Below are 10,906 nucleotides of genomic sequence, written 5' to 3' on the forward strand. Positions count from 1 at the left end.
ATGCCTTGCAAAAGTATGACTTTTTATGCCTTACTATACTATGACATTTTTATGACTTTTTATGCCTTACTATACTATGACTATTTTTTATGACTTTTTATGCCTTACTATACTATGATGTTTTTATGATTTTTTTATGCTTTACAATACTATGACTTTTTTATGACTTTTTATGCCTTACTATACTATGATGTTTTTATGATTTTTTTATTCTTTACAATACTATGGCTTTTTATGACTTTTTATGCCTTAATATACTATGATGTTTTTATGACTTTTTATGCCTTACTATACAATGACATTTTTATGACTTTTTATGCTTCATTTTACTATGATGTTTTTATGACTTTTTATGCCTTACTATACTATGAAGTTTTTATGCCTTACTATACTATGATGTTTTTATGACTTTTTATGGCTTACTATACTATGATGTTTTTATGACTTTTTATGCCTTGCAAAAGTATGACTTTTTATGCCTTACTATACTATGACATTTTTATGACTTTTTATGCCTTACTATACTATGACTATTTTTTATGATTTTTTATGCCTTACTATACTATGATGTTTTTATGATTTTTTTTATGCTTTACAATACTATGGCTTTTTTATGACTTTTTATGCCTTAATATACTATGATGTTTTTATGACTTTTTATGCCTTGCAATACTGACTTTTTATGCCTTACTATACTATGACAATTTTTAAGACTTCTCATGCCTTACTATACTATGATGTTTTTATGACCTTTTATGCCATACTATACTATGACTTTTTATGCCTTACTGTACTATGACTTTTTTATGATTTTTTATGCCTTGCTATACTATGACTTTTTTATGATTTTTTATGCCTTGCTATACTATGATGTTTTTATGATTTTTTTATTCTTTACAATACTATGGCTTTTTATGACTTTTTATGCCTTAATATACTATGATGTTTTTATGACTTTTTATGCCTTACTATACAATGACATTTTTATGACTTTTTATGCTTCATTTTACTATGATGTTTTTATGACTTTTTATGCCTTACTATACTATGAAGTTTTTATGCCTTACTATACTATGATGTTTTTATGACTTTTTATGGCTTACTATACTATGATGTTTTTATGACTTTTTATGCCTTGCAAAAGTATGACTTTTTATGCCTTACTATACTATGACATTTTTATGACTTTTTATGCCTTACTATACTATGACTTTTTATGCTTCATTTTACTATGACTATTTTTTATGACTTTTTATGCCTTAATATACTATGATGTTTTTATGACTTTTTATGCCTTGCAATACTATGACTTTTTATGCCTTACTATACTATGACAATTTTTAAGACTTCTCATGCCTTACTATACTATGACAATTTTTAAGACTTCTCATGCCTTACTATACTATGATGTTTTTATGACCTTTTATGCCATACTATACTATGACTTTTTATGCCTTACTGTACTATGACTTTTTTATGATTTTTTTATGCCTTGCTATACTATGACTTTTTTATGATTTTTTATGCCTTGCTATACTATGATGTTTTTATGACTTTTTATGCCTTGCAAAAGTATGACTTTTTATGCCTTACTATACTATGACATTTTTATGATTTTTTATGCCTTACTATACAATGATGTTTTTATGACCTTTTATGCCTTACTATACTATGACTTTTTTATGATTTTTTGACTTTTTTTGCCTTACAATACTATGACTTTTTAATGGTTTTTTTTAATGACTTTTTGTGCCTTGCAATACTATGACTTTTTATGCCTTACTATACTATGACATTTTTATGACTTTTTATGCCTTACTATACTATGACTTTTTATGCCTTACTATACTATGATGTTTTAAAAAAAAAAAAAAAAAAAAAGATTTTATGATTTTCTATGCCTTGCTATACTATGACTTTTTTATGATTTTTTATGCCTTGCTATACTATGATGTTTTTATGACTTTTTATGCCTTGCAAAAGTATGACTTGTTATGCCTTACTATACTATGACATTTTTATGATTTGTTATGCCTTACTATACTATGATGTTTTTATGACCTTTTATGCCTTACTATACTATGACTTTTTATGCCTTGCTATACTATGACTTTTTTATGATTTTTTGACTTTTTTTGCCTTACAATACTATGACTTTTTAATGTTTTTTTTTTATGACTTTTTGTGCCTTGCAATACTATGACTTTTTATGCCTTACTATACTATGACATTTTTATGACTTTTTATGCCTTACTATACTATGATGTTTTTATGACTTTTTATGCCTTGCAATACTATGACTTTTTATGCCTTACTATACTATGACAATTTTTAAGACTTCTCATGCCTTACTATACTATGATGTTTTTATGACCTTTTATGCCATACTATACTATGACTTTTTATGCCTTACTATACTATGACTTTTTTATGATTTTTTATGCCTTGCTATACTATGACTTTTTTATGATTTTTTATGCCTTGCTATACTATGATGTTTTTATGACTTTTTATGCCTTGCAAAAGTATGACTTTTTATGCCTTACTATACTATGACATTTTTATGATTTTTATGCCTTACTATACTATGATGTTTTTATGCCTTGCTATACTATGACTTTTTTATGATTTTTTGACTTTTTTTGCCTTACAATACTATGACTTTTTAATGTTTTTTTTAATGACTTTTTGTGCCTTGCAATACTATGACTTTTTATGCCTTACTATACTATGATGTTTTTATGACTTTTTATGCCTTACTATACGATGACTTTTTATGCCTTACTATACTATGATGTTTTTATGACCTTTTATGGCTTACTATACTATGATGTTTTTATGATTTTTTTATGCTTTACAATACTATGGCTTTTTATGACTTTTTATGCCTTAATATACTATGATGTTTTTATGACTTTTTATGCCTTACTATACTATGACATTTTTATGACTTTTTATGCCTTACTATACTATGACTTTTTATGCCTTACTATACTATGATGTTTTTATGACTTTTTATGCTTTGCAAAAGTATGACTTTTTATGCCTTACTATACTATGACTTTTTTATGTTTTTTTAATGACTTTTTGTGCCTTGCAATACTATGACTTTTTATGCCTTACTATGCTATGACATTTTTATGACTTTTTATGCCTTACTATGCTATGACATTTTTATGACTTTTTATGCCTTACTATACTATGACTTTTTATGCCTTATTATACTATGATGTTTTTATGACTTTTTATGGCTTGCAATACTATGACTTTTTATGACTTACTATACTAAGACATTTTTATGACTTTTTATGCCTTACTATATTATGACTATTTTTTATGATTTTTTATGCCTTACTATACTATGATGTTTTTATGATTTTTTTATGCTTTACAATACTATGAATATTAAATATCAGAAAATGTCAATAATCAAGTAGACTACAATTACCACAAAACTTACCTAAGTTCCTGAGTAAATGTACACTGTAATGTACAGTCTGACTGAGTGGTCTCCAGGTGCAGGATTGTTAATTATCTTGTTGATGGATTTGGTTGCCTCAAAAACAGATGAGAAATGCCTCTAATCGCAGGGAATGATTGTTCTTGTGGGAAGTGGGCCTTGCTGCATAAAATGAACCTGTGAAAGTGCTCTGTCTTTAATAACATTTAATCTTTTGGGTGCCTCTGGAAAACAATAGCAACTGTGTGTATGTGTGTGAGACAGACTACTAGCGATTTAGTGTGTGTGACAGGAGCCGGTGACCAGCGTTGGCCTTTACTGAGCATCCAGTCAATGTGTATGTCACCATGCTTAACCTTTTAATGGCCCAGTGGTTAACCAGCCTGGTGGAAAAAACATCAGCCTTCACAGAAACTGAAGGGTTAAATACTGCAACACTTTACACGCTGAGGAAATCACATCAGTGGATATTCTCCAGTGAAAAGTCTATTGTCCAGGACTAAGTTTAATCTCCAGCTGGGAAATCTCAGTGTGGCCGCAGGGACTACTTCCATCCCATCGCTCAGCTGAGGAAGCAAACAGCACATTGGATGCAGCAGTTAACAGAGCAGCAGCAGTAATTCTCTCTTAGAAATGTCCCCCGCTCTGCTCCCCGGCGTCTCGTTGGCTGATAGCAGGAAGAATCAGTGACTATGACAAATGGGAGTGAGGCCAGTCTCTGTCTGGTGGCTTCTGTCCGTGTCTGTCTGACTCACTGTGTTAAGCCACTGGGTGGTGATTTATATTGCGTGAGGAACAAGCAAATCATGTCCACAGTGATCCTGCATAGACACACAGGCACTGCTGAGCACGAATGATGAGACACTTTGGCATAATATTTGGCATTATATTAAACAAATGTAAACTAACTTAAAGCTTGTTGAATACTCATCAGCTGAGGGCAGGTCAACAAATAATTATTTTTATCATTACAGCCAACGTGCACTAGTCATGATCTGCTGCTGAAATTTTATGTCATCAAATGATTAAGTCTGCTTATGATGAGGTGTGGCAAACAGGGTGTTACATTGAACAGTCTAATGATGTCAAAACCAGACCAATTACCGAAGACTCTGAAAAATGCCCATCACAGTTGATGGGCATTTTTCTGACATAACCACTTAATAAAAAAAAACAACAACACATACATGCACATTTAGTATGAAAAGCACACAGTTTAGTACACTAATGTTCTCAATATCTCTGAATAATGAACACACAAACAAATGTCTTTTTATTGGAACACAGAAATTAGGTTGGATCAACATTACAGAACTGCACAGCTTCTGTACTGAACACTTTATTTCAGTGTCTGTATGTAACCATAGCAATAGCTTCTCCTCCAATATAGATTCCCTTCATAATGCCAAACAAATGAAACTACTGTTCCAAGTTTTATTGCTTTAGTTTAGCCCCTAAAGCTCTACTTCCCAGTGCAGCTACTTGCTCAATAAGTGAATAAGATACAACATAGTGTGTAATTTAATGTTGTCGTCCTGTGTTTGATAGAAAATGTATTAATGTAAGTGGGAATTCAACTCTTAATGTAATAGTTGTACATAAGACTGCAATGAGCCACTGCTAGTGTATTCTTGACAGGAGGACTCCCTCTAGTGGTCAAAGTATTAATGGAAAAGTTGTACTGATGTCAGGTCTAATAAACTAACTCAGAGAAAATGATTGAATGCATGGCTGTCATCTGACATCAGTTGTGTTTGTGTGTTTATTTCAGAACAAGGACATACAGACGCTGACATGTTCTTCTACCTGCTGATAGTCTTCTCGACCATCAGCTCCCTGTACACACTGATCTGGGATCTGCGTATGGACTGGGGTCTGTTTGACCGCGGAGCTGGAGAAAACACCTTCCTCAGAGAAGAAATAGTTTACCCCCACAAGGTAGAGTCTGATAGAAGTCCCATGCATCTCTCTCTCTCTGTCTCTCTCTCTCTCTCTCTCTCTCTCTCTCTCTCTCTCTCTCACATACACACACAGAGTTACCTAATCCAGTCTCCTCTTTCAGGCCTACTACTACTGTGCCATAATAGAAGATGTGATCCTGCGTTTTGCCTGGACAATTCAGATTTCTCTGACCACAATGACCAAGATCCACTCTGTGGGCGACATCATAGCCACCGTGCTGGCTCCTCTCGAGGTCTTCAGGTGGGTCTCATGCTTACTTTTTGTACCACACATACTGACACTCACTTGTGGTGTTCTACAGGATGAGGAAATTGTACAACTCAAAAATAACTGGCTATCAAGATGTTAACAGATGATAAGACATATTTCTCAAGACATTAAACTGCTGTTGCTTCAAGCATGACAATCCCAAAAGCACCAACAGTGACCTCTAATACAAATCCCCCCCTTGTTTCCCCTCTTCTCCTTCCTCTTTGCAGACGTTTTGTGTGGAACTTCTTCCGTCTGGAGAACGAGCACCTGAATAACTGTGGTGAGTTCCGTGCGGTGAGGGATATTTCGGTGGCGCCGCTCAATGCTGACGACCAGACGCTGCTGGAGCAGATGATGGACCAGGAGGACGGTGTCCGGAACCGCTCGGGCAAAAAGACCTGGAAGAGGTCCTACAGCCTGTCGCTCCGACGCCCCCTACTGTCCTCCTCGCAGTAAGGAAAAACACAGAGACACACACATTTCTATTTTAGTTTGTATTTAAAAAGACTGAAGACCAGAAAAGATTACAAACAACTGTAGACAAAAATAAATTGTATAATATCAACAAAACAATGTTCTGGAAGAAATTTGACATCACAAAAAGGCGCTACTATATTAACACATACTTTCTATTTGAACCCTGCATACAAAATGCTAAATAACTATCAGTACTTTTGGATTTGTATAAATTACAATATGTTAGACTTAAACCCTGGATTATGATATATATCCATTTATCAAAATGGAGACAGGCACTCAGTGTCTGACTTAAAAAATATTAGAAAATAAAACTAAAGAAGCTAGAAAATTGAACACGTGAACAACTGAAATTGTTTGCTGATTTTTTTTTCAGGAAGCACAAAAGTTAAAAAGTTGTTCAAGATGAAAATATTAATGATTTAGTGAAACTGTTAAAATCATAATAAAAATGTTGCCAGATAATATATCACTTTGTCTAAATCCTTTTTTTCTAGATCGAAAAAGGACACAAAGGTACTTATTGAAGACACGGATGATGAGGCCTTCAGCTGAGTCCACAACGTCAGCACGTACACACACACACACACACACACACACAAACACACACAAACACACAGACACACACACACACACACAAACTAACACACACAAACACACAAACACGCACACACACTCACACATTCACACACAGACATACTATACTTATATGGACCTCATTCTCTAACGTCCAACCTCAACCCGTCTGCCCTGTAGTTCTTTCTGTGTAGTAACCCTAACCCTCAGTGTAAACCTTTAAATCCGCGAGGACTGTCAGTCTGCCCTCACTTTGGAGAATTTACCTCATCTTTACTTCCTTGTGAGTATATTTGGTCTTTATAAGTATAGAAACACACACACTGTAATGTAGAAACACACACACAGACAGATAAACCTGCTGAAGCACAAACATAGTGTATTATTGCTACAGTTGAGGAGAGCGCTAATGCCACAGAGACAGACAGATGGACAGATGTCATGGGAAACCTGCACATAACTGGAAACACAGACCATACTGCCCTTGGATATCCTCTTCTTCTTTAAGGACTTTTTAGTATGTGTTGTTTACTTTGAGATATTTTTGTTTCTTTAGATTTTCCTTTGTTTTTTCTGGTTTTATGTAGGAGAAGCTGCATAGATAGGCTACACACGACTGTTTACATGCCTTTTTAACTACACTAGGATCAACAGGGAGAAGATAAAGCCAATCAAAAGACTAACTATCAATCAATAGAAATCTGAGGAAGGACTCTACACACATCACAGCATATCAAAACAAATCAACTGGTTTCAACTTGTTGATTCTTTTTATACTCCACCTTTTTAATTTCTTCTCTTTTTTTTGTTGAGTTGTAATAACGTCAGTGTACAATCACAACCCTGGAGGCACTTGCAGGAAAAGTGCATTTAATACACAAAACATGAAAAAACCTACTTGTACACAAAAGGGATGTTTTGATTCAAACATTTCTAGTCTGTGAAGTTGCTTTGTAATATATTTAATATACTTTGATGTGCATTATTACTCTATTGTAGTTGTTCAGTACTTCTACATGTGTTGTTTATACTAGTGAGACTAGTTAAAGCATCCACACGATGATTGTTAATGTATTTTATAATGTTTGGAATGTTTTTCTTGGTTAGACTTGTGCCATGTTTTTAATAAGCTCATTGTTAGACCTCGATTAGATCCCCAACCTCCAATTAGTGCAAAAAGGACTTGTGAAACATCACATGTATCGTGTCATGTCATCTTAAAGTGCCCTGCTAGCCTGCCTGTTGTATGTGCATTGCTATTCTTTGCATTAACTACCAAAGCTTGTTTTTATGAATGTGTCTGTGTGTAGAGTAGCTTTGTACATTCAACCTGCCTGAGAGAGTCAAAGGTAACAGAGCCAAAGGCTGATTTAAAAGAGTGGAGTGTTTTTCTTCTCTTTCACAAAAGTACATGTTTTATTGGGCTGTTTTAGCAGGTAGGTTCTGTCTTGTTGGAAATCCCAGTAATATGAATAGAGTTACTAGTATTACTGTCACTGTTTGTGTATACTAGAATGATGAGAGTCAAAGTCCTGTGTGTATATGCCGGTGGTTCTCAAACGGGGAGCGGGAACAAGGGGTGAAACACGGAGCGCTTTTGAAACTGAATGAATCTGAAGGTCCAATAATCAAACAAGTGTATTCTGATGCGCGAAAGAAAATGTTTGAGAACCACCGGCAGTACAGGTGCATTGTGGGGCACTGCTAGATGTTGTCTCTGACAAAAGATCAGTGTTGCCAGATTGGGCGGTTTTCCACCAAAGTGATCTCCTTTTTAAGTAACTGTGCAGGTAAAAATGGTTTGGGGCCCTTCGTGGTGATTTGAGCTACTTTTTGTAACATTTAGGCAGATTTCCCCCAAATGAACTGTCAGGCTTTCAACATCTGAAATATAAAAACTGCTTTTATGATGATAAGGGTAGTTGGTGGCCGTCAGATCTGGCAGCACTGCATGAGGTCATTGAGAGTCAGGTTTCACCACATTCATCCGTCACCAGATCCATGTTTGTTTGACTCTAATGTTCAATAATGCTCAGTAATTTTAGCACTTTTTTTTAATGATTTAAAGTGTGAATTTGTTCTAATGTAATCAACTCATTTTAGATAAGGAAAGTTAGTAACAACCAGAAAAATGTGCTGTGCATGACATCCACTGTTTGCCCTTCCGTCTTATTCTCAAACCACCAGCTCAGACTTGAAGAGCTCTCTGTTAGAAAATTTAAAGTGTGTTGCTGCTGCTCTTAAATGGCCCCCTGGATTTCAGCAAAACAATGCTAACTTTAACGCTGGTGTGTGTGTGTGTGTGTTTCACTTTCTCTTCCTGCTCTGCTCTTCCTCCCTGAGGCTACACTGAATCTCCATCAGCCAGTCATGAGACAGAGCCCAGAGAGCTGCAAGACAAATGTGTTACAGAAAAGTCCTGTTTCTGCTACTTCTATTTGTGTGTTTTTTGTTTGTTTTTTTCCTGTAGCGGCTAAAAGACTGAAAAGTTTGTCTGTGTGTAATGAGCTAAATGTGAACCGGAAAGCTAGAGACTAAAATGTTGTATCTATTCAAGTTTAGAAGATGGGTAGCTTCCCTGTCTATTTCAATACACCGGACACATGTCATAACTGTATACAGACATAAAACATGACACACACATGCACACACACGCACACATCGCCTCTCTCTCTCGTGTCAGAGAGCACAACACTACAGCAGATAGTTTTGTAAAAAGGCTCTGGTTTCTTGCCTGCATGCTGCTTTTATTTTACATTGTACATAGATCTTAATTTATTTGACATGATGTGTATATTATCATTGTAGCCACTGTAACAATGAATGATTTCATACGTTGCCATTTTTGCTCTAAGACAAGCAGTATTTTCTAGGTGATGAGGAGCTTTTTGTCGACCCTTCACAATCCTGCACTCTTTCATGTGTAAATCTGTTGAAAATGTGTTTATATCAACATAGGAAAAAAAACGGAGAATGTGATTGGTTGTATCTTGTAGGTGATTCCTTCATATTTCAAGGCTACGTCATCTCCGGGGGGGGGGGGGGGGGGGTTTACATCCAGGGCTCATGGAGGAGTTGGGGACGAGGGGGCAGATTCCTGTGTCCTGAAGCTGTAATCCTGTTTGTACATTTGTGAATGAGCATGAAAATATTGTGGACGTTACATCTGTTGTTGTAAACTGCCCTGCAGACAGAAGCAATTTGACGTACTGTAGTTGGGCGCAGGAACAGACCCCAGTCCAGAAAGGACCCACACCATAAGAAGATACTGTTAAACTGATCCCAGATCTGCTTATCTTAAAAACAGATCTAGGATCTTCTATTTGCTCGCTGGAAGCACTTTGAGATGCTTCTCTGTGAGAAAACCTGTCTTAGTGACCAGAGTCTGTTCTCAGATGTTCGGTATGTGGAAGCCGCTGACAAAAACAAAAACAGGGTTATTTTGTACAGTTCGTGTTCAATGAGATGATGATAGCGATAAGCCCTGACATCCCATTTTGTTCATGGGTGAAAACCATAGCTGATTTTTGTTTCCACTGCTTGCTGTAACCCCCATGATGTTAAAGTGCTTGAAGTGTGTGCATCCTCCCCCTCTCCTCTCTCCCCCGCTCTCTCGATGTTGTTCGTACCCTCTCTCTAATCTAGCTGAACGTGATAGTACCTGTAGTTTGGTAGATGGATGTTCCACTTTAATAAGATACAGAAAAAAGATAATAGAAGAAAATACATTGTGGCTAAATGTGATTTTAAGAGACATAAAGAAAGGAAAATGTCTTACATTCTGAACCATCCATCCCGAGTCCCTTTTACAGAGTAGTTTGTACATGTCGAGTGTATAACACTGTTCTATGATGGTTTTCCTGATGGTATTTGTATTTCTGTATACACTTTGGTGATCCTGTCATATCTGGGTTTTATAAACCACGATTATTTTTAAAACTCAATCTGCCTCTTGTCTCTTTTCTTATCTTTTACTTTTTAACTGCTTCAACCTACTCTGACCTGTTCTTTTTTCTCTTTAACCCGCCTAGTTTGAGTGGATGATTTCTGTCCTGCACAAGAAGCTTTGCTGTGAATCTTCCTATTTAGTGCGGGTTTGATGCACGTCTGTGAATATAGATTCACACAAATGCAAAGACCTATTTCTGTAGCACTTGATTGTTGTGGTTGATGGTGTGT

General features: G+C 35.6%; 1 protein-coding gene across 1 annotated transcript in view; it reads left to right on the plus strand.

The window, feature by feature from the left end:
• Nucleotides 1-10,671, plus strand: part of xpr1a (xenotropic and polytropic retrovirus receptor 1a) — a 75,170-nt gene extending 64,499 nt beyond the window's left edge. The window contains exons 12-15 of the mRNA XM_056378862.1: nucleotides 5,232-5,398; nucleotides 5,523-5,662; nucleotides 5,902-6,126; nucleotides 6,649-10,671. Coding sequence (XP_056234837.1) covers nucleotides 5,232-5,398; nucleotides 5,523-5,662; nucleotides 5,902-6,126; nucleotides 6,649-6,706 — 590 coding nt within the window. The 3' untranslated portion in view covers nucleotides 6,707-10,671. The remainder of the gene's footprint in view (nucleotides 1-5,231; nucleotides 5,399-5,522; nucleotides 5,663-5,901; nucleotides 6,127-6,648) is intronic.
• The last annotated feature ends 235 nt before the right edge of the window (nucleotides 10,672-10,906 follow it).

Source organism: Seriola aureovittata, chromosome 6, assembly GCF_021018895.1.
Source record: "Seriola aureovittata isolate HTS-2021-v1 ecotype China chromosome 6, ASM2101889v1, whole genome shotgun sequence".
Taxonomy (NCBI): domain Eukaryota; kingdom Metazoa; phylum Chordata; class Actinopteri; order Carangiformes; family Carangidae; genus Seriola; species Seriola aureovittata.